At 36.2% G+C, this 25,127-nt stretch overlaps 1 protein-coding gene across 1 annotated transcript in view; it reads right to left on the reverse strand.

Annotated features, from left to right (window-relative positions):
- Positions 1-551: 551 nt before the first annotated feature.
- MEOX2 (mesenchyme homeobox 2) overlaps positions 552-25,127 on the reverse strand; it is a 52,307-nt gene continuing 27,731 nt past the window's right edge. Inside the window, exons 3-4 of the mRNA XM_010183115.1 lie at positions 13,651-13,823; positions 552-1,861 (exon numbers count right to left, since the gene is read on the reverse strand). Of these exons, the coding sequence (XP_010181417.1) occupies positions 1,637-1,861; positions 13,651-13,823 (398 nt within the window). The 3' untranslated portion in view covers positions 552-1,636. The remainder of the gene's footprint in view (positions 1,862-13,650; positions 13,824-25,127) is intronic.

Raw genomic sequence — 25,127 nt, forward strand, 5'->3', positions numbered from 1 at the left:
TTCCTACTGCTCCACGTAGCAGAGCTTCAGGGAATGCTCACAAGCAATTACAAGGATATGCACGTTTCTTGCTTGCTCTTCCTTTCATTCTGCTCCTTCTATCACACTACCCAGTCTAATTAATCTCTGACTTTTTTTGAGGTATTTTATTTTTCACTCCTGAACAGCTTTATTGAACAAATGCATGATAATATAAGTATGCATTGCTTCCTGATACTTATTCCCTTTCATCCATTTCAACAAGGTCCAACAAAATAACCCTTTATATTTGCTCTAAATCTGGAAAAATGGTTGAACAGCCTCATGTTGTTTTTGGCTGAAGACATCATTAGCTGCTAGATGCCTTTTTCCTGCTAAAGGAAAGAGTTCCCCAAATGGATCAAGGCAGAAGGTTTATCCAAGATTAAAAGCCTAAATTCGAAAACTTAACTGTGTTGTCTACAGACCGACTAAGGTCCAAAAGACCTGAATAAGGCAGAGCTGCTTAGGATTTTTACAAAAAACACTTTAAGCTTCCTATGAAATCACTGTAGAGAGACCAGAATTATTTAAAAAGGATTATTTATTAAACATATTTCTTTACAAAGTACAATCAATGGTTTGCATTAAGTTCTGGGTTTTGGTATTTGCTTGTATGTACACAAAAGCTTGTAACAGAAAATATGTCTTGATTTTACACATGGGACACAATAATGAGTTACCTTCATATTTTGATTTCTACCAACATAAGCAGTTGATAATAACTTTCAGCTTATCTGCTGGTTTATTTTTTTCAACTGAAGATGAAGCAACAACATTTCTGCAGAGTGTCAGTATTTATCAATGTACTCAATTATGACAAAGTAGAAATGAATAACTCTTTGGGAAGTTTCCACCGAGCATAAGTGGAACATGACATTTTTTGGCAGGTTACTGGACTATCCTTATGATCCTAAAAATCATTTTTTGCAGTTACAAGATAAGAAGAATTGAGGAGCTAGGTAAGTTTAATAATACCCTATTAGCAGCAGTTGATAGTAAATGCAACATAAGATTTGTTTTGTCTGTCATACAAGGACGTGTCCTAGCAGACACTATTGCATTGTTCTCTACTTGAGCAAAAGTATCTGCATGTATTGTATGTCTTTGGAAAAACAAAACAAAACTAAAGAGACAAAAAGCCATTTACTGTCATGAGTGACTATTGCCATCAGCTAATATGAATGCATTGCTAAAATTAGTGAAGACAGGAAAATGCTGTAAGGTAAATATATACAGAGTTAAAATACATTTCTTATCCACTAGATAGTGATTTTGTGGCACTGTGGTTTTCAGAATATAACGTCTGTTGAGAGCAATGTAATTTTCAGTGCAAGCTAAAGCAAAAATACCTGCCCGCTGTCATAAACAGGACAAACAAATCTGGAATGTTCAAAGTAAGTTCGTCTTCCACTTCTCCAATCTTGAGGCACCTTTAAGACATGGCACTTACTGTAAACCATCTAAAAATCAAGAAAAGCAGACACAATAAGCCTTAATTTTCCGTAACAACTGTAAAAATCACTGCCAGAGTCACTTGCATACGTAAACAATGCCTGTGTAAGGCTTGCTGGCAAAGCATCTTTCCTGAGAACGGAGCTGGGACACTCTCTGTGTATCATAAGTGTGCGTGCTCAGAGCTGTGATCGCTGTCGTGGCTGTCATCATTCGCTAGTGAGTCCCCCGTGTGCTGGAGACCAGCTGCGCCGATGCCAGAGAGCTCGGAGGGGAGCAGCGTGCCCTTTTTCACATTCACCAGTTCCTTCTCCCGGGCCGCTGCCCCTTGCTGCCCCCCTTTTACCCTCTTCCACTTCATTCGCCTGTTCTGGAACCAAACTTTTACCTTCATGGAAGAAAGAAAAAACAAGAAAATAAAGATGAGGTCATTGAAGGTAATAATGATCTTTCTACCTATACCACAGCACTCGAGTTTTTTCTTTCTTTTTTTTTAATGTGCAACACAGTGCCTTTCTGTCTGCATGGTAAAAAGCTTAGCAAACCTTCCCTGAGGAGCAGGGGATTCAGTTTTGGATAGGACATGAACCCTGGGGATGTGAGGATAACAACTGCGAAGGAGGGAACAGCGTTACCGCAAGAAGGCAACAGGGCTCTCTGCAGCAGTTAGCTCCACAGGAATACCTCAGAGACCTTTAGAAAACATTAAAAATTTTGCATCGTGTTGAAAAAATGTATTAATGCTATTTCATAGGGAGAGAAGCAGAGGTAAAATGGTTCCCACCAAGGGACGTGCAGAAGAACATACCTTTTACATGATAGAGAGCCCCTGTCTGGTGGCAGGGACCCATACTGCTGCCCCTTGTGTTTATACTGCTTTTAGTTACCTTTCAAAGAGTAGCTACCCTGGAAAGCAACTTGTGCTGAGAAGTTTGCATTGCTTTCTGCCTGTTTCTGTAAACTGGTGGTGAGTTTCAGATGGAACACTTTCAAAGCTTTTTTTTTTGCTTGCTGAAGTAACTGAAAGATAATTTCTTACTGTCAAAAATCATGACTTCGCTATCTATTTCACAAATGTATTTAATTGATCCTAGTTGACTGATCCTCAGTTCTACTAAATTTAGCCCAAGACCCTGGTCAAATTTTTCAGACAAATAAATAACCCCAAAGCCAGAGGACATGGAATTTATAAATTTGAGTGTAAATCAGCAAATTATTTCAGATGAGAATGGAAAAGAAATTAATAGAATGGAAGATATAAAATGTATCTGTATTGAAGTCACATTAAACCCCAAGACTTTACTCCAGCTGAAACTCATTTCCCCTCCTCCCTGTCTCTGTATAGAAATATATGTGGGGGGAAGCAAACCTAAATTATTCGCACAGTTCCAAAGTACCAGCACTGCAAACCACAAGGACCTTTTTTTTCAATAGCCAAAAGAAAAGGAAAAAAAAAAAGATGTGCATAGCATCTGTCAAATAGATTATAACAGATTAAAGGCTGATTTCAAACCAACTTAAAATATTGTCACTGAAAACAGTATGAATAGAAAATTGTTGGGTTTGATCCATTTAGAGGTAATGTTGCTAAAAAAAAAATCTCGTGTGTGTGTGTGTGTGTGTGTGTGTGTGTGCACACACATATGAAGGTTCCACAGAGAAATAAACTGTATCTGCAACTTTTCACTTGGAAAGGCGGCAAGAAAGCTTGCAATGTCGGTGTATCCTTTGCTGCCTTTAGCAGAATGTGTTTCAGAGTTTTAAAAGAAACAGCGAGGAACAGACACAGCAGGACATATTGTACAACATGAGTAACAGAGCCACAAAAATGCTGTTTTGCTGAATCTGTCTTATATATCCAGGAAACACTGCAGTGTTTAACCTTTACTATTACTTTGAATTTTACATTAAAATTTTACTCCAACTGAACTGATAGTTAACGTCACTATCTATATGTACGTAAGTGGGAAGGAAGAGAGGTATATTTATTTTTTTATACTCTATATTCCTGTTTAAGCAAATGTGTGCTGTTAAAACCAGTCACTTGGGAACAGAGCAAAATTATTCCAGGTTAGTTAGAGCCACAAAGCACAGCACATCCTTTCTTTTAGCTAGCTCATGAGAGCCAAGGAATCTGGCTTATAAAGTAAAATGAGTGTGAAGGGGAAGGTATTCATTATAGGCTGCTATGATCTTGGAAATGAACATCCTCAGTTCACTTATCAGAGGTGTCCATGGAACCAGTGACTTCAAAAGGGTACAGCTTTAGTAACTTTCTGTAGGAAGTTAAGATGTCATTTTCTTATTTTTGGTTTTTAAGACAATGAAGTTTCTCTTGCAAAAAACCACTACTCTACTGCTGCCAGACAGTGCAGTAGATGCAACTGCCATCATAATCTAAACATCAAAAATAATGTATTTTGGATTCAACTCAGTACCACAGATTACCACTCTTCTTCTGAAATAAGGGCCAAGATAATTTTATTCAGTAAGAAGAAATGACCGGATCAGAGTGATGATTAAAAGATCTAAGCCATTTTCTGGATATTTTTATGTCCTTGGACATTCACAGAATAAGTCACAGCACTGAAAGCCTAAACCAAAATAATAATGCATACAAAAAATGGTTTCAAGAAAAATAGCAATGATGCATTTAAAACAAAAATGTCAATATGGAGATTGGATTCAAACTAACTTAGTGGAACAGGAGAGATCCAGGCAAACCACCTTCCAGATACATCCATTTCATTTTTGGAAACTTGAGAAGCTGAAGGCAGTACTTGTATAGACATTGTCAGAAACTGTTCTGACGGGGACAGACGTGAGCAGGATGGTTGCTGCCTGGCTTCTGGTGCAGGTGCTCATTTCTGTTCTGTCACAGAAAGAGCTAAACTCTTACATCTGCTCGCTTGACATTTCTTACTCCAATTTAATACATTATTCTTTTTTGTTTTCCAGTTTTTTCTTACAGTATTTTGTTGCTGGGAATACATGAGGTATTTTTTATATGTATTTCTTTATGTCCTCCATTATAAAGTGCTGAATCCACTTTTGACCTGATTCAAAGTACACTAATGTCAATGTGAGTTTTTCCACAGTGTTCAGTGCACTCTAGATGAAGACTTTAATGCTCATGTGCTAATAATGTGAGACAGGTCCTTCACTTGTTATTTCCTCTAGAGATCAAATTCAGATATTGGAATTCTGAACTTCCTTTGGAGCTGAAGAGTCAATTATGGGGGGTATAGTTGTTACTGATATGTGATCCATGTATATTTTAGTAATGGGAAGGAAGTGAAGCAAACCTTGTGTGAAGTGCTTCAGAGTGTCAGTTTATCTGGGTCTATGGCAAGCTGTGCTTTTCAAACACACAACTCATTTGGGACTTACAGGTGTTGCACAAAACATGCAGAACAAAACACTCTGAGAAACAAAAAGGAGAAAATGAAAGAGAGAAAGAGCAAGAGTTAGAGAAAGGAGACAATGACTGAAATAAAAGTAAAGAAAAAATGGAAATAAAAATAAAGGAGAAAGAAAAAGCGCTTACTGAAGTGAACTTGAAAAACTCCTGAACTTTTCTTTTTCCAGTGAAAGAACTAGCTTGTGCCATTTACAACTTTGGCAAAAATTATATCCTTTTAAAGTAGCTTAAAGTTCTACTATGACATTAGGTTTTATGAACATTTTAATGCTGTTTTTCAAGTCTAAGTTAGCTCCAGCAGGAGCTGAGAGTGCTCACCACCTCCCAGACTCAGGTCCTGATTGTCTATTATGTATTAAAATGCACTCCCTCTTCTCCACCCTTTGACTAGCACAACTTAACTGTATGGAGCAAGCATATGTATGTAAAGAAAACAAAGGAAGTGGAGGGAAATGAACTATATTAAAGATGATGGTAGCATTAACAGCTGTTTCTAAATCAGCACTTATGAGACAGTCTACCGAGTACATCTGCTTACTGGCACGAAAGCAGGTTTTTTTCCCTTAGTCAACAAGTTGTTCAGCATCTGCATCTTCACATCTGATTATTAGATTGTTACTTAAGATATGAGCAAATGATTTCACGTTGCGCATCTCCTGATGTACAAGATAAATGTTTTTGCTGTGACCAATTTATTTTAAGGTCTACTCTGTAGAAACTGCGGGAAGAGATTCAAAACAAGGAGATTGACAGTGTCTACATTACTAAAGTAGTTATTATATAGTTATAATATATAGGTCCTCAGTAGACTTAAGGGCTATATTATGTGCTGTCTTGCATGTATAACTTCAATAAAACTTTATGATGCGGACATCAACATATCCTTTTTGTTCCAAATTAGCATATCACCTAAACTTCTAATTTAATACTCCTTCTTCAGCAGAACACTTCAGTCATATTAACTTCAAGAATAACTGATTTCTGCCAGACTCTGTAGAATGCAGATGCTTCATTTTGACATGCAATTTTAGCATTCTGTACTTACAGAGGAAAGCTAAACAAACACATTCTATAATTAATAACTATTTCTTAATAAAGAAATTCTTGTCTGAGAAATTAAAGCATGACTGAAGTTAAACTACCGTAGTTGCACTGTCTGCTGTCTTTCTTCTTTTATGAAAAAAAGACATTTCTCTTTAAAAAAGCTCTTTTCTGAAATGAAAGATTCTTTCCTAAAATTAGTTTTCCTATTCCAGATTTTACTGGCATAAGTCCCAAATGAGATTAAAATTTGAGGCTTGATATTTTGCAAACCTTAAAAATTAGAAAAAAGAGCACTATGCCAGTTGAAATTCTTATTTTACTATAATGGATGCATATTTCTGTGTCTCTGAAGTCAGTAACCCAGATTCCATGTTTTATTTTACCTAAATGATGTGTCAGGAAGACCAAATCATCATGTCTTTTAAGTGTTCTGTCCCTGGTCATCCATTGGCCATTTTATTATTTTATTATTTTTAATCTGTCAGTTTCCTTTCCTCTAATGCAGACAAACATATGGATAACAAAAAATAACCCTGACTTTTCAAAATTGAAAAAATTTAAAAGTTTACTTCTAAGCTTTCTTTGGCTCTGAAAACATTCCTGTTATTTTTAGATAGTATACTTACACTGCCAAGTTTTAAAGAAAGTCAAACTCATGAACTTTACAGGTCACTAGTGTTAGGCAGCTGAAACTTACTTTTTTGCATATATATAGTATTCTCATGATAGTTTATTCAACGAACATAAAAAAAGCAAATAACAATGTAAAACCAGAAGTTTCTTTTCCTATTCTAGACTATTAATTAAGAGTTGGAAGAATCAAATTTATTAGTTTAAAATATTTACAGAAATGGTAGTCAGAGTTATCAGTTCACTTCAATAACAGAAGATAACATGAGATTTTAAATAGTTCAGCTGGTTTTCAGTCATGCTGGATACATCAGAGAGCAAATTAAGGTAGTTTTATTGAATTAAACATAATTTTCCTCCTTATGTGATTTAAAGGAATTCCAATTTCTATTCCAAAAAAACCTCTTAAAAACCTCAAATATATTTTGAGCTTAAAACCAGTTCAAATAAATCTTAGTATTAAATATCTTCTTTGTTATTATTAAATAGTACCAAAATACATCAGTTGGAGAAAATGAATTTTTCTTTGGAAATTAACAAGTGGTACCAGAAGCCTCTGATTAAAATTGCTTAAGTCACCTGCTCACTGATTCAAAGCAATCTGCTCCATATTACATTACAGGACTTTGCACTGAACGTGCACAAGTACTTTGCAGCAGCTGTTGAGGAAAAGGGGAGGTTTTGGCAGGTGCACAAAGGACAGCCGGAGCTTTTGGCACCCAGGAAGGTGTAGGAGTGAGTTCTGGTTTTTCATTACATAGAAGTCAGTTGAGGTTTGGGTACTGCTTAGGTGATACATTCTCCTTTCCACCTCCCACATTTAGACAGGGATGGAATATTGATGGAAAACTGTATTTCAGAGGAAAGCAGTGATAGGAGTATTTCTTTCCAGTTTCAGAAGTCTTTGAGAGCACTCAGTTTACCTCCTTCGACTCCATCCAAAGCACTACCACCTTCTCCAGCAGTGATCTTCAAAATTAATTTGTGAGGCAGATCACCTTTAGCTAGACTTTGCCTCTTCTTTCTATAGGCATTTACCTGAATTAATTACTCATATGTAGAGCATTTTATTTAATGAGAAAAAATTCTAACATGCATCATTCTGCATCCATTTTGCACGGATCAACTGAGTGCAAAAGTTAAAAGATGGTGGGTAAACAAGACTGGCTTTTGGCTGAGTATGTTGATGCTTTTTTTCTACTACTACTTTAGTACAGAGAGGCAAATATCAAGAAGTGGAACTCGGCAGAAAGCAAGCTCTGACTGCCGGCCCATGACAATCCTCCAGGGCTCTGTGGCTATGGAAGCCATCTCCCTGCTCAAGTAAGAAGCACTCATGTTTGTATTCGCTTAAACTAGTTCCACAGTTTATGACTTCAAATCTGGAGGGGCCTTTTTGCCTTCCAAAACAAGCCAGTCCTGAGTCTTTTGATGGTAAACTAGGCCTAAAATCAACATCCACTTTTAAAGCTAGTAAGCCTCAGGAAGCTTCAGCAAGGTCTGCCTCAAGGAGAGGAAACTAGTGAAACCAGAAAGAGATTCTACATTTTTCAATGCCCTGCATAAAAAAAAAAAATCTCTTTTATTCTACATGTTCATTTGTACCTCTCCAATATCATTTGTCCATCACTGATTTCTTCTGTCTTTTTTTAAAAGTGACCATAAATGACAAACTTGAAAAGCTCCTATCTTCTTAAACAGGTGACAGAAGAAGCCACATCTTTCTTGACTTGTGTCTAAGAAAGGGTAGGAGTGGGGGACAACAGAGGTTTACTCACTTTGTAAAAGCAGCCGTATGAGCTGCTAATATTTCTATATCACATATGCTGCTTGGAACAGACAGAGGTTTCTCTCTACCCAGAACCTCATGGGGTTTCTCTGCAGGTGTAGGGTCCACTCACAACTAACAGCTTGAGACACTTGAATCTTCACACATGCAATTGCTTCTTTGAATTCAATCAATACTACAAAAGTAAATAGTCTGTTTGAAGTTTTGCCATGTACTTTTTTTAAAAAAAGAATTATCATACAAATCAAAATGATGCACAAGTTATAATTAAGTTTGCTAGGAGCCTTTATTCCTAAGAATGAAAAAACTTGAGTTAGCACAGTAACTCTTATTGCTGGTGTTTATATTGCTTAAGATAAATATAAATGTATTAGTGAGTTTTATTTTATTAAGAGTGTTACTTTCAATAAAACAAACAATCCAAAGGATTTCAAGCTACACAGGCTCATTATTATAGTGTGTATAGAGAGGGCTTAGCACATTAAAGCTTGGAATGAGCAGCTGCCTTTCAGAGAAGACATGACAGCACAATAAATCAGACAGATATGGTCAAGCTTGTCCTATCAATCCACTGTGTGATTTTGTTTGAAAGTATATGGGAGAATAATTTAATCACCTAACATTAGAAATCTAGCTTCCTAAAGTAGCAATCTAGTCATAAAGTGTAATGCATGGAGAGACACTGACACTTCCAGAGGCTGTTCAGAACAAACACCCAATTGTGAAACATTGAACTCCCAGGCTTCTCACCAGGGTGACTAATGGGAGCTACTTTTACCTTACCAATGAAGTCTGAAAAATGCAGTGATTAGCCTCCTCTGAGCTCTGTGATGACAAAAAGGGTTTTGCTGAAATCACTTGTGATGAAGGATTGAGGTCATTGGGTCTGGAGGAAACTTTTCTATTATTTGTCTATTCACAACAGTGAAGTGCTACAGTGTGGGTTATGGTACTATACCAATATTGCCCAAATGTTTTTAAATAAGAATGCTGCTTGCTTCTCTTTCTGGTAGAAGGCGGCACTACAAAGCTTATTCCTTTCTCACTCATCCTGTGTTGGTACCACATACATAGAAGACAAACACAGATCACAGAATCACAGAATACTAGGAGTTGGAAGGGACCTTGAAAGATCATCTCGTCTGCCCCCCCTGCCAGATGCAAAAGTATTCTTCAAAATAAGAAAATTTTGTCTTTTGTCTATGCAAAATCAATGGCTTCGGGTCCTTTATGAATGATTGGTGGCTTCTGGGCAGGTATTGGAAAATAAAGTTAAGAAGAAATAAACCTTCTCATTGCCATCTGCAGAACTTAATCTGACTAGGTGGGATTTTCCATTTATGTTGGCAAACAGAAGCATTACATATTTGGACTGTTTATTCCGGTAACCTTAGCTAGCCTGCAGAACTGCAACATTACTCTTTTAATTAGCTCCATGCAAAAAGATCTTGTGAGGTGGAAAGATCTCCTACTCTTTCTATATTTGGCAGGACCAACTCCATAAAAATGTCCGTTTTGCCACGCCTCTGATACCCCACTGCAGCTGCTTCCTCTCCTCATCCCACAGTGAGATATTAAAAGGTTTGCATGGAACCTTCTCCAAGTTTATCTGGATGTACAAAAAAGCCAAGAATGCGCTTGTCAAGGTTACAAATATCCAGGGAGCTAAGATAGTTTTTAGTCTTGACTCTTCAAAATATAATAGAGGCCTGCCAGCTGAAAATTATTAACTGCTGGTTGAGCAGGGATTGTAAGAGCACTCCATAGGAGACAGAGCAGGAATTATATGTACCTATACTTCTGGAATTCTTACAATACCATAATAGAGCCATCCTACCACCAGATGTGCTTATAATGCTCTCAAAGTGCACTCTTAATATCTAGGCAATTGAGGCACTTATTTCATTTCATTTCATCCTCCTGTCTTGTAACTCAGGTTTCCTTTTTAGGGAGTGATAGGATTACTTCCTTCTCCTGATCCATATGTTGTGAGGGGTTTTTTTCATTATTATTTTTGTGAAATGGCCTTCCATGAGTCATTTACGTTTGAACTGATCTTGTAAGTTGTTTCAAAAGTCAAATGGAGCCTTACTTTGATGACTGTAGAAAACTTTAATACCCTCATATAGCTTTTTAAATATGGCCAGACATATGTGTTTTTCTACAGCTTGTTTAAATGCCAGAAAGGTAATTATGAAGTGTTAGTTGGTCAGTGCCTCTTTTAAGCTGCAGCATATGGTTGAAATTATCAATGTAGTCAAGAGGAAGATAGAGCTTTCTTAAGATAATAAGCTCCAGTTTTTATCTCACATCCTGGAAAAGGACAGAAAGTTGTAATTTTAGGATGACACAACAATACTTTCCTCAGATTATTTTTTTGTTCTTCTGCCCTTTTAATAATATGATGCTTGTCATTTATTTAAAAACCCAGTCTCTGTGCAAATTCAGTGTTTCATGAGAGATCAAGAGAGCTTCCAACACAAATAGGTCTACAGCCTGTGATGAGATCGAGGTTATCACTTGTGTGTTCACTTATTGCAAACAAAGGAACTACTGCTGATCAAGTACCTTTTTCTGCAATGCAGCCTTTGAGTGAAAAGTAGTAAAGGAAAACTGTTTCATAAATTTTCTAAAAAATGCTACATCACTGGAGAGTGGTTTTTTTTTGAATTCCATCAATACATTTTAATTAGGTCATAATAATTTTAGAGAAAGGAATGTTTTTGTTGCACCTTTTTAAGATAGGTATAAAATATGACATCCTCTGTTGGGATGGCTAGTAAAAGAAAGTAGTAACAGTAGTAAGTAGCAAATAGGTGATGTTGTCCCATTCAAGAATAATCATTCATTCTGCTAATGGTGGAAAGACAGGTCCTGAACATGAGTTCACTCTCATAACTGTAAGAAAAGATATATTAAGTGTCAGATCAGGTTCACCCTGGAGTATTTTTTTTAAGTCACTGAAGGAATTCAAGAAGAGTCAAACCTTTTGTTTTACTGCATTCAGCTTCTGAAGACTGCCATATACCATGGAAACCCACACCCAGTTCCATGCCTGTTTACACCAGTTTTTCATCAAAGTAACATATTTGATTTTAAAAAGAGACGTTTCTAATTGAGAGCATTGGAAGTGACATCATTATTTGGCTTAGTACGATTCAGAAACTGAAAAAGAATTTTTTCTCAATTCTCTTTTTGTTTTCTATTAGCTATGCAGTTTTAATGCTATCTTTTTTTTTCCTCAGACTATTGTGGCAAGATAGAGAACTGGACTCTATAAAGTTAAAAAAAAGGAAAGCATTAAGATTTTTAAGTAAGGGTGGCTTTAAGCAGGAAAGCAGGAAAACAGGAAGGAAAGCAGGAAGGAGGGGAGTTATCTCTAGCAGCTCAGTTGTCACTGTGATAATCTGGGGAAGCAGAGAAGAATTATATTACATAATTAGATATAATAATTATAATTCTATAGAAATTATCACAAATTATCAGCAAAATGCTTAGAACTGACATTATGTGGCAGCTAGAAAACAGCAAGTGCTCCCATGACTCATATGAATACTCTGTAGTTGTATAGCACAGGCTGTCTTTCTCCTCCAGAGACAACATTCAATATTTATCTCTTTCTTTCCAGTATACTTCTAATTTAACTGTTTCCTTAACGATACTGAACTGTCTCTTCATTCAGTTCTACTACTCAACTTGCTCTTTGAAGAAAATAATAAAGAATTTAATAGGGAGAATAGTTAAATTCCAGGCCAAATTCACCACTGTAAAAATGGGGATATGTTTTCTGAATTCAGATTACTGATTCCCATTGAATTGGCCAGCATATGTTTTTTAAATCTACTTAATGTTCCACTCTGAGTCTACCTTTGTCACAGAGACAAGAATTCATTTCTCCTCACCCTAGCTTTCAAAATCAGGTGTGGAAGTTAATCTAATTGTTTCGGCTTACCTTGGTCAGTAGGAATGTAAAAGGCAAAATTTTATCAATTCTTTGATACAAAATGGCTTGCTTTAAAAATATAATAAATTTATTTAAGTAACTGAAAATTATTTCAGTGAAACCTGGCAATGTTTTCAAGTCAAACAAGAGAAGTTACTGGCTTCTTCTTGTCAAGCTGGAAGGGACAGCCATTCTCTAGAAGCTTTCAAAGGAGAAAAAAAACAAACAAACAAACAAAAAACAAACCCAACTTGTTTCATTTGCTTGTGTGAGTAAATGTGTATTCATATGTGTAGAAAAGGCTGGATTTTCACTGAGATGTCTACTTATAGCAGGAGTTAATGAAACTCAAGAAAACTGGAAAAACTTCTCTTATATGGTTCACAAATCATGGTGCTATTTTGATACCTTCCCTTGAATGTATCATCATGTTAATGACTGTAAACTAAAGCAATCCCTTAATCTAAAATTAATTCCTAAAGAAAGGATGACTAGCTGTCAGTGGGCAAAAAACTTTCAATTTTAATGATAAAACCGTAGGTAATATTTCATCAGATTTGGTGTATTTGAATCCAGTATTCTAAATGTTTTTACTAAAACACATTTTTAAAATGTGTATGTTGATGTAATTATTTTTTGAAATGTGACTTGACTACCTATTTAATGCGTTGGGATGTGATCCTGAAACAATTCAGTACATGCTTAACATGAACATTTCCATTAGAAATCAATGTGACAACATGCATGATGAAACTTAAGCACATGCAGAACTGTTTCCCGAGCCAGGGTTTGGTGAGCAGGAAACCCGTAACAGTGATAAGAAATTCCATCATCTCCTCTGCTTTTATAGTGCAGGGTGAGATAAAGTGGTTAAAAATGCCTGTATTCCAGTTTTGCTGGTGTTCCCATTCTTGCTGCCATCTGGAAACAGGATGTTCAGAAACTCTGGACAAATGGCAACTGCATATCTTTAATGACTAAAACAAGATGCTCATATTTGTTGCATGCAGGCCAATCAACTGCTTGTGCGTACAGTATTTGGAACCTACCATTTCTTCAGACACATCAGTGTGGACAGATTAGAAAAGATGTGCATCAGTTTATCAGATAGATTACTTGTGCTTTTATCTGTCATCTCAGTCTCCTAGATGAAGCAAGTCTTTAACTGGTACCTATAAAAATATAAATTACTTGCATAGTAGGGAGCTAATAAATGTGTATCATTTTGATATTCAGTCTGATATATCAACATATCTGTTAGTAACATAAACAAGAGCTCTAATATGAGGAGTTACTAACCATGGGTAGATACTGGGCAAGCATTTATAGTCCATTATTTTGCATCAGTACCTGTCTTTCAGTGAGGTCAAGGTTTACTGCAATCTCATATCGCCTCAGCCTGGTCAAATAGTTATGATGAGCAAATTCTGCTTCTAGCTCTCTGATTTGCTCCTTGGTGAAAGCTGTCCTTTCCTTCCTGGGTTTACTGTTGACCTCTGACTTGTAGTTTCCTTCTTGGGAATCTGAAAAAAAAATATTTAAAAAATTGAAGTAATGACAAATAAAAAGGAAACAAGCCCAAAGACAACAACATGCTTAAGTTCCATTCTTCAAACTTTCTTCTCTCAGAGACACATCCCTGCTTTCATACCTATGAATTCTTCACTGTAAATCAGGAAAGCAGCAGTAATTCTGACAAAAGTGAACTGCTGCTTCTATTCACACACGTCAAATTTTAGCTTAAAACCTTTCAGTGTTTCATTTCCTAACAGTTCTCTGTAGAATTTCTGCAAAGCTTCAACTCCTTCCCACTTCTGGCAACTCTCAGTGCATCCAACCAGTACAGGATGTGTATCATTTGATTAGTGTCTTAATAAGTAATACCTCAAGAATGTCTCTCTCCTATCATTTCACTAACACTTTAAGCCAAAGCTCTATTTTAAAGAGCACACTTTAAGGTTTAGTCCAGTTACACTTTCAGGAAAAGGTAACAGACAAAGCATAGGAAATTCAGCACATATCAGTAAGAAATTGGTGAACGCATCCCATGTGATAATAAAATCTCCTCCTACTCATGCCACCATGCAGGTAGGGAAGTTATGCTACAGCTGCTATCAGTATAGGAAATTTGCTACCACTACAGCTAAGGAATACTTTGGCCACAACCAGAGGAGCTTTGCTGAAAGTTTCGTTAACATCCACCTAATTCCTTTTACTCTCAGAAACAGGTACATTTGGTCCTGAGCCAAACTACTGAACTCAGTGACAGTCATTCTGTTGCTGTCAGTGAAGTCCGTTTAAATAAATGAAATCAAATGGGGAAAAAAAAAAAAAGAAAAAAAAAAGAAAACTGAGAAAGAGAGAGTGGAAATAAAAGAATAAAAATAAAAAAGGACCAGACTTTTGTAAGTTTGGGTATGGTACAACACCTATAAATCCAAAATTAGCAGGAGATCAGTGGGAGTATCATTAGTCAAATTCTGGCCTCATGAACCATCTTAAAAATGTCACAGATAAATTCACACTTCAGCTGCTGATTTAAATAGAAACCTGCATCAACATCCAAATGAACAGGCTCACAAGAAATCACTCCCTGGGATTCTGTGTCAGATGAATCATCGACATGCCTGAGACTGTCCAGCTGGCCAGTGGGTCTGGTTTCAAACTACAATCAACTATCAATGTTTTCACTTTTTGTCAGTTACTCTGTTACTTGCAAGAATTTATTTTTTTTTTAATGTGAACTGTTGATGTTTAACTCAGTGCTATAGTCATTTTTTATTTTTTTTTTAAGATAACACATTCAGATCACCAAACCTCTTAACCTTTGATGATATGACACACAGAACTTTGCTTCATACGTGGTTGTACTGTTGGTGTGTCTGATTGAGGGTATCCACCAATGTTGTTGAGCAGGTTTGAGAGCTGTTCAGCCACAGCTGAAGTAGGGATTTTCTAGGAAAGGACCGCATTAGATGACACACCCATTGACTACAGTGTAGGGCCAAGGTCCATTATCCAAACTCAACATAGAAAACTTGACAGATCAAAACTACCTTAAACCTAGAAGTTCACATTTCTTCCTTCACACTAGTTGGCAAACTAGAGTCACTATAACTTCTCTCTATTTCTTTGTTGCAGGAACATGCACAGTGCTTTTCTTCCTTGAAATTTCCTTGTCTGCTGCCTCATCATAAGGTCCAAATACTATTTAGATGGCCTGAACATAAATAATTAAATCCTTATATCAGTATTCCAGTCAATCACTGAAGAGAGATACCTAACTAATTTTTCTTAGCATTCAAACTTGCCATTCTTGTACCACCAGAGACATGTTTCATACATGTTTGAAAGCAGGTAGGTATGCATACTGTTTATCTGCAGTATAACATGGAAATGTATTTCATGCAAGTCATTGCTAAAGTCCTCTGAACACCCTTGGTAAACTTGTGCCCATGTGAGGTTGTGAGCCAAGACTTCCCATGTCAGTACTTGCTGTAAGAAAGATCCACAGCTCACTGGTTTCCAAACTAAAGGTTGCAACCTAAAATAAAAGCAATGCACCTACAGATGACACTGACACCATACTGAAAATTAATTACTAGAAATGAAGACATAAATCTGGAAATGCAACAGAAAGTCAGTCAAAGTACCTTGGTAGCTACTGTTATTGTGAATAGTGAAAGGCAAAAACTTTCAGGAGCATCCATCCAAACATCTCTCAGGAGGATACTGATCTCTGTGAGTGACTGAGACTTATAACACAAGCAATTCTTCTGCAAGCAGATGGTTCCATGAGGAAAACAGCATTACTTTACAGCCAGTAAAAATGCAATGAGTCAAGTCATCATTCAGGTTAATCCTCATGGTTCTCAGGTCCCAATTTATAAATACAGTTAGCATCTAAATTCCAGGTTCCTGGGATACCGATGTAAGGAAAGGGAAGTGTAACTACATGAGTAGCATTTGTCCTCCATCTTTGCCAGCACAGAGGATTTAACACTGCTAGCAATGTTAGCCCACTCAGATCCCGTGCAAATATAAGCATGCTTAGATGACTGGTTATTTAGACATTTATGCTATTGCTGGATACTACCTTTAAGCCAAGCTGGATTGCAAGTGCCCAACAGCCACAGTTTTGTCAGCAGTACAATTTAATCAGTAGTCTGATACAGTGGAAAGATTCCAGGTTTTTATTTCTTTGCTGCGAATGTAATTGAATGCATTTGTAATAGTCAAGATACTCTGAAAAATACCACATGATACATTCAAGTATTACCAAAAGCAGAAGTTGGAGAGGTAGGCAGAAACCTGAGACATGTACACAGAAAGCTGACTCCCTCTCAGTACTGAGGTTCACGTAACAGAACAACTGGAATCCTAGGAACTGTGTTTCAGCAAAGATTTGACCAGCAAGACCATGGTATTTTGCTTAATGAGATACTGAAAATACATCTAAAAAGAGACTTGGATGCCAGTTAGGTGAACACCAGTTATGAGTTCCTGCTGTCAGTTGACTTTCTCTGCTGCCGTGTTGCTGTGGTACATGTACAAATTGCCTTTTATTTTCTATTGATATCAGACTCCTTGGAATAGTAATTGTAGAAATTTTGGTTGGTTTAATTTCCAAAGCAGTAAATCTAGGTTTTCTGATTGTTTCTTTTTAACAGTCTCCATACAGCCAGGATTGGGAGCTCTCTTTCTGACCTTCAGGTCTCTTTGTATCACCTGACTAGCTTCTCTTTGGTGGAAAATGGGTGGGAGACTTGGAAGAGATTTTTGGCAGAACTCATGTCAGCCTACATCTGTTTTGCAGCTGTTGCAACTAAAGAAAAAAGCCCCAACAATCTTAGTTTTCTTCTACTAGCTACATCTTATGCCAAATGGTAGGTGCAGAGGCAGAGAACAAAGCCGAGGGGGATCTAAGTTACACTCCTTGCCTCTCAAAAGGCACATGTAAAATATATACAGATGGTACAAGCCACTTGATGAAAAATACAGCAATCCATACTGTCTGTCTTCTGCCTTCTGTCAGACAAATTCTGGCACACTCTTAGAAGATGTAGCCTACATGCAGGTATTAGTACCTTATCAGTCTCTTTTTTGCAAGCCTTTGTTTTTTGGATGTCAAGTAATGTAGGCAGTTAAATACCGCTTTGAGGGATGAAGGTCATACCTCTTTCTCAGAACTGTTTTTATCAGTTTTCAAAAATCCCAGGCAGCATCTTTAATATCTCCTGTTAGACAAAAATGCTTGTTGGTAACTGATGCAGAAAGTACCAATTGGAAAGACTTTCAAAGTTACACTGTTCTAGAGATATTTTGGAACTTAGATTTTTCCTGAGTTTAATAATAGCTCAATTTTTTTTAACAGAAAAAATCATTACTAATTGCACTATTCCTCACCCTCAAAAGTTACTTCTACTTTACTCTAAGGAAAAGATTGCTGTTAATCTCAACATTTGTTGGGATTAATCCTGCCAGAGTTTATATTTCCTTCTCTCTACATCGAGAGATGAAGCACACCAAGCAAACACAGAATCTAACTCCTATGTGTAGATTATGAAAAGTTATCATTTTGGTAATAGGCTTTTAACACATGCCTAGGTAAAAGAGGACTGCTCGCAGAATAGGGGAAAGAGACTGGTCAGAAGATCTGTGACAGAAAGACCTGCTTCTAACTGGGCAGGGTCAGAATCACAGGCAAAATGTGCAAGAAGGGCCTGTGATTTTTTCTTGGATTAGTTCAACAGCTGACATACCTTCATTTCTCAGACAGAAATAAACTTTCACTTAATACCTGCAATGTGAGATCCCAGACAAGAGTTTTGAAAAAATAACTCAGATTGATAGTGCTCTATTAGCAGTGGCAGATGGTTTTCAGATCCTGAGAGTGAGTAGTGACAATTATCACTAATAATTTGTGACAAAAAGGCCATTGGGATTTCACCCCAAGAACTGTTATTCAACATCCAGGTTTTCAACTTCGACTCACATCTTTCAACACTTATTCTCAGAAAGCCCCTACCATGAACAACCTATTTCTAAAGTTAATTCACTACACATTTACAGTGAAGTTGGAGAAATTAAATGTCTTTAATTGCATACCTTCCTATAAATGATGTTCAAGTGTTAGCAGAGAACAACTACCACAAGGCTATTTACTTTAATATGAAACAATGTACACAGAGTAATCAACGCAAAAAGCTTGTTACTTTACTAGTTTAATATTGCATGAAAGAACATTTCTTTCAAACTTAATTCCTCTACTGTTGTTTAAATCACTAACATGGACATAAAAGCTTTAGAGCTTCTAAACATCAATACGACACAACAATGATATGTAATTCAATGCAAAATACCTTTTTTTTCCTTTCAAGATATTAGCAATATGAACTTAAGGAAAAATACTTTAACAGGGCAATAATCTAACAAAATATCATTAATCTGAAATACACATTCGAAGAAAATAAGCCACTTTCTGCTATTACAGTTGCAAAAGGATATTATGAAGGAGAGGACAAGTTTATTTTTTAATGGTCAGAAGTACATACTGGTATACAGCTGAATTTTCTAGTCTAATTGTTTCTGATAGTTTACAGTTAATTATATTTTCTAACAAAATAAAGTAGTTCATGGAGACACCAGCAAGGAGTTGGCATAAAAGATTCCACATGGTTCCTATTGATTTGCAGCAACTACATGTGTGAACAAGATTTACCCAGAAAGTCACTTTCAAACATTTCTTTACATTTAATAGAGAATACCATGAATTTTTCCCATTATTTTTTTTCTATTTTCATCTCAAAGTTGCTCAGAATTCATAAATAAACTTACCCTGTGTCCAAAACATTGCTTATTGCTTTGCAGGATCCTAATTTAAATTCCTTCTCCATACTTTTGTGTATATACCTTTGTACTAAAAAAAATAGTTAAATCTAGGGCTATATAATGCTACCTAGCTATGCTTACTTTGATGCACCTACTCTTATTTGTACCAGTTGAGACTATACAACCATATAACTAACTATGCTACAGACTTAATTAATATATTTCTTTCATATTTTTCCTTCTCTTTAAAGTAATTTAAATAGTATAGAAGATTGTCCACAGTTGAAAGTACAGTTCCACATCACTGAACATATTCAATCTGAGTTTCTTGTGTGATAGTGTCATTAAAAGTATTTCTGGAGCTGCAATATGCTAAATGTATTTAGAGAATCCTTTCTGAAAATGGGAACAAACATCATCGCCATTTCCATAATTCAGAACGCTGTGTGCAAATGGGCAAAGCTGCTCAGTAGCCCAAGTACAACATCAAAATTACATGAATCCTTCCTTTCATTCTAACGAAAGCAAACTTTTGTTTGCTTATTGAGTTAATGCTTTCTAACCCAGTCTGTGACAATTTACAACTTAAAACCGCCTTATATCCACTCCCAAAAAAACCATGAACTGGCACAGCAAAACCTGTAGGTATTCTGAAACACACTATATACTATCCTAAACCATTACCTACTAGTTGTTGCTGCCAACTCTTTTTTGTTATTACTGATTCCTGAAAGTACAAGTCTAGGAACTATACTTCAGTATCAGAAACACTGATTCATAACACTGTGATAGCTAATGCTCCAGATTCATGAAGACACCTATGCTGGAAAAGCTGTGTTTCTGCCAGGTCATCTGATCAATCTAACTATATCGCATGCTCATGTCACTTCTTTTTCAAACCATGTCAATATGGAAGACAACATATGAATTCTCTCCTATGAATAGTTGCTCTAGTTATTAGATCTTCATATGGAAGATGCTGCTCTCAGTCACAACTGTTTGTATAATTACAGTTTATGTTAGTAAAGAAGACCTGAAAGACACTCTAAGAAACACCTGAAAATTTGTCTAAAACATCAACACAGTATTTCTCTTTTAATAGGATTTTATCCAGTGGGACTTCCAATTCCAATTTGGAGTTCTGGAGGTACACCTCTTACATGCAGCATCAGATAACATACACATGGTAACTGCCTATTCACCAAACCATTTTTATAATTTGCTTTCATGTAAAAGAGTTTCATTAAATGAAGATGAGAGCTGCCAGCACTGCCTCACCACAGATTAGCAGTCAGTTTTCCTGTTTAAGAGTTAACTTATAAAATTAAACCAAGAAATTTTCCATGCAGAAGCCTCTTAAAACAAAGACATCCAAGTGGAGAAAATGGTAGTTAAAATAGGAGTTTATATAATCTTCCTTTTCTTGAGTCTCACCTCCTAGACATCTCTCACGGAGGCTCTTCTCCAACCAAAGAAGGCAGAATAAAAGTGAAGAGCAACCAAACCCACCCCAAACACTGTGTGTGCCTCAATCATCAACATCAGTCTGATGAAACCCCTTCCCTGGACAGCAGCTGTATCAGAACTCTAAGGAGGCATTAAAATACTCCTTTTGGCCCTACTTTATTGTATAACAGTACTTAGGAAAATAGATTTTTCTGACACCCAGATCTTACTTAGATAATCACCTCTCAAGAAGTCTTATCTCCCTAAAATAATGGGTTCTAGATTTTGTTTTAACTATGTGAAACAGAATGACTCTTGTCCTGTCAAAAATACTAGAGCAGCCAACATAGGCAGTGTTCTGGGACTCAGGTTTAACAAAAGGTCTTATTTATTTCCTGTCTGGAAAAGAAAAAAAACCTAGAATACTTTAATGATAAAGAATGTACTCTGGATGTTTTAATCCTTTTGGCCAGTGAACTTTTGGAGTAGATGCTCTCTCACAAGTATATTTAGTTCTACCTCTTTGTCATAGTTTGTCATATAGTTTAGGTTGCTCCACTTTATATACATAAAATACTAAATATTTAGCTTAAGATATTGCCAGCAAAAAAAAGAGATAAGGCTAAGGAATGGAAAAATATGTTGCAGTGACTTGATGCTAAGAAATATATGAAGAAATTATACCAGTATGTATTCTGCATGTCCTGTCTAGAATTTATATATAGTGAAAATAGGTTTTTTTCTCTGTAAAGCCAGACTGCCATTGTTAATATTAAGAATCATAAGTAAAGTACGGATGGAACCATATGTCAACCAATGCATTTTACAAACCCTTTTCCTAAATTAACTTTTTTATATCAATGGCCATTAGTTTTACGTGTTTTCAAATTTACAATCAAAGTCCCTTGTATTTAAAGCATCACTACATTCCACCACGAGACCAGCAATGTCTGCTTCCCAAATGGCAGTCAGCTCTTGCTAATAATTCTGTTGCTTAGAAAGTTCAGACCTTCTAGGTATTATTATTAGGATACGTGGCTAAAACACTTTTGATAAGGTTTACAAACTTGGTTACTCCAGGTAAACATCTCAAGTATTTAATTTTCAGATATCACTACAATAAATCGTCATTGTGAATTTCCAAATACCCTTCTAATAACCAATCACTGTGTTTTATCTGTATGCAAAGAGACTTCATTTTTACACATAGTCACTGTGGTCAATTTAGCTGAAGTTTGCTGAAATCAAGTGCAATTTTCAGATTTCACAGAGCATATAGCCTTATGCTCTTTCTTCCTTAGCTGACATGCTATATGTAGACAGTGCCATTGCCCCCACTCCTCACACAAAAGACAAAACATTAAAAAAAAAGGAAAAGCCAGGATCTGCAGTAATTCTGGTGGATCTTGTAACAGGCCACATCATTGTGCCAAAATATGTCCTTCACCAGAGCAGATAGCATAGAAAAGAGGGTGCCATTTGGGCCAGTTTCCAAGGAAAAGCTAAGTTCTTTCCCAGATTACAGTGGGCAAGCTGGGGCAAGCTGAAGAATATCAGTGGAATCGCTTCTCAGTCACAAGGGTGTCAGAGCCCATTTTGATCCCATTGTAAGTCCCAGCTTACTTTGTGTATAATCAGGAGAAGTCTTGAGTTGATTAAAGAGAAGTATTTTCTTAGGCTTCTATTTCTATATCTTCTCAAAATATACATGCAGACATTATAGTCAAAATCTTGCTGACTTCTAAGTTTGCTTTAAAAAAAAAAATTATTGCAATTGCATGAGCTCCTGTCCGAAAAAAAATATAAATAGTTTGCACATAAGCCAAAGAATCCAGGCTTTTAGTTTTCCATACTTAGCAATAAAAGTTGAAACACTTACAGAAGTTTAATACTGTTGGAGTTTCTTTAGGGCTTCATATTGCCTTACTCATCCATCTTTCCAAAGCAGGTCTTCAGGATACAGTTACACAAAGGAAAATATAAATGGGTACCAACAATTCTACTTTAACTCTTTCTAAGAATTATTTTGCTGCTGCAGGAAACAGGAAGCCATTTCACAGTTATATTTTTCAGTATAATTCTTCCACGTGTGTTGCACTGGCTACTTTTTATTTCCATTCATCACGGAACAGATTTCTTTGGAGCTCCTTAATGATGTAGTGAAAATTTTATATATGTTGAACATGTGACAGAAAAAAAACAGTGTCTGGAGCAAATCTAACATCCAATATTTCTGCTTAATCCTATGTTAGTGAGCCCTTTCTACCTTTTTTTCCCCCCCCTCAATCAGTCTGCCTCAAATGATTTTACTCTTTCTAAAACCTGTCCTTCTGAAACACTCATAACTGGCCTCTGCAGTGTATGTAGCACCTTGCCGAATTGCAGGATCACATCAGCTTCCATTTCACAGTGTTGATGGGTGTCATGGTCCTCACAACCAATTTCATGTGGTCATTCACTGCCTGGATGGCTGCCCTTGTTGGACGTGACTTAGCCAGTGTGGCATTACAGCTTTTAGCATCAGGCACAAATGTAATCCCTGTCTGGGTCTTTAAGAAATCTCAGAGATTTCTGTGCAAATGCATATGTCTGCATATGTTTTAGTGACATGTTTTGTAAATCTTATTATTCCTTAGACAGCATTAAAATGAGGCCAACAGGCCCAGCTGTGCTCATAACATACCTTAGTAGATATCCAGACTTTTTTTAAGAACAGAAAAACACACACACACACTCTCCTAAAAACAGGGTGTATTCTACTATTTCATTCACAGTTTACTTTACAACATCGTGCTGAAGTATAATGCTAACTATAAAAATAGGAAAAGAGTGGAAAGTACTTTCCCACATGCAATTAAATGGAATTACCTGTCTTTCAGGGAAAACCAAAATAAAAAGGGTTATAAAATAAAGTTTTTCAAATGGTTAAACTATTTATACCATTGACTTTCTGACCAACCGTGAAGGTTTCCTTTTTCACTTAAAACTATTACTATCTGTTAATACTAGATAGAAAACCTCCTAATGACTACTTTGGAAATCCTGACTATCAGCTGTTTTTGACTTGCAAGTTCTCCTACTTAGCAGCAGGCCACACGTTCCTTTCTTTGTGTTTTCTCAAATGATTATCATAAATGGCAGAATCCATTAAAACACCCAAAGGATTTGTCATGTTTGAAGCTAACAATTTCCTTTTTCAAATTATAATACAACTGTTAAGGGATGGAAAAATGCCCACATCATTAAATAGAAAACCCAAAATAGTTCTCTAAATAGTATATTGGGTAACGGAAATAAATCTGTAAGAGAAATTATATCTAACTAACAGCGCAGGTTTAAGTTTTCTGCTAAATCTATTTTACTATTAATTTTACAGCCTAGGAGAGCTTTTGATGAATACTTTTTCTTGACTGCTAACAATCAAACTTGTACAGTTAAAGTTTGTGACTCATAATGGAAAGCTTTGGCAGAGTGCAATAAAAAAACCCCTTCAACTTTGATGTGAGCAAAGAGCCGCAACATAATTGTTTGGAGTACTTCCTATTGTTTTAAGATTAGAGTGCAAGAAAATATTTACTATATATCTAAAAGAGGAGGTCGCTTCACCTACAGGTTCAAGTATAGCTTTTGAGATGGCAAACTTATGTATGGCAAACTTGTACTGTCCCCTTTCATATGTACCATAAAGAGGGACTATAGTTAAAGTAACTAAGAAGTGTAAGCCTCCTTTAAACATCTAAAATGGACTGCTACTTCCAAAGTAGTTAATATTCCTTACATAGCCTTTTTTTTTAATTTGGAAAGAAAAAGTACAGTAATAAGGGCCTGATTTTCAAACATGTCAGTGTGTACATAAAGTTCAGGTCTCAAGTGAGCACTTTGAGAACAGATATATTTAGGAAAAAAAAAAAAAAGAAACAAATCCCCCAAAACGCAAGAGCGTCCAACAATTAAACCACAAGTCCACAGTAACTTAGTCAAATCAAAAGGTCATTTTGTCTCCAGCTTCATTTCCAACTCCTTTTCAGTAATGGAAAGTCTTTCTGTGATCACTAAACTAATACAAAAGTAGAAACTTTTATTTTCCCAAATAAGAGAGGCCATTTGGCACACAAATGTTAAATAATGTGGCCTTACTCTTCCATCATTCACCTCACACAGCTTGCTGCATATAGGCTGGAGAAGAAAGGCCTTCCTGGTAAAGTAATGTGCTAGTGAAATAGTCTGACAGTGCATGTCAAAGCATAGTAAATCCTATATATGCTTTACAGTCACAGACAGTGTTTGTTTTACTCTATTAACCAAAGCTCATTTTAAATACCTACCTCTACTGGGATACAAAAATTAAGAAATATTCATTACAATTGAAGAGGTAAGTTGGGTAGGTATAACATTTTTCTCCATCCTGAATTTGTGACACTGAAAATAAATACAGAGGTTATTTAATTCTTCTGTAAAACAACACACATCAGTCCACACATTCTCTATTGTGATCGGTTGTAATGGCGGGTGGGCTGAAGGTAAAACATCATCCTTCCTTTTAACTCTGA

Source organism: Mesitornis unicolor, unplaced genomic scaffold, assembly GCF_000695765.1.
Source record: "Mesitornis unicolor isolate BGI_N332 unplaced genomic scaffold, ASM69576v1 scaffold1654, whole genome shotgun sequence".
Lineage (NCBI taxonomy): Eukaryota > Metazoa > Chordata > Aves > Mesitornithiformes > Mesitornithidae > Mesitornis > Mesitornis unicolor.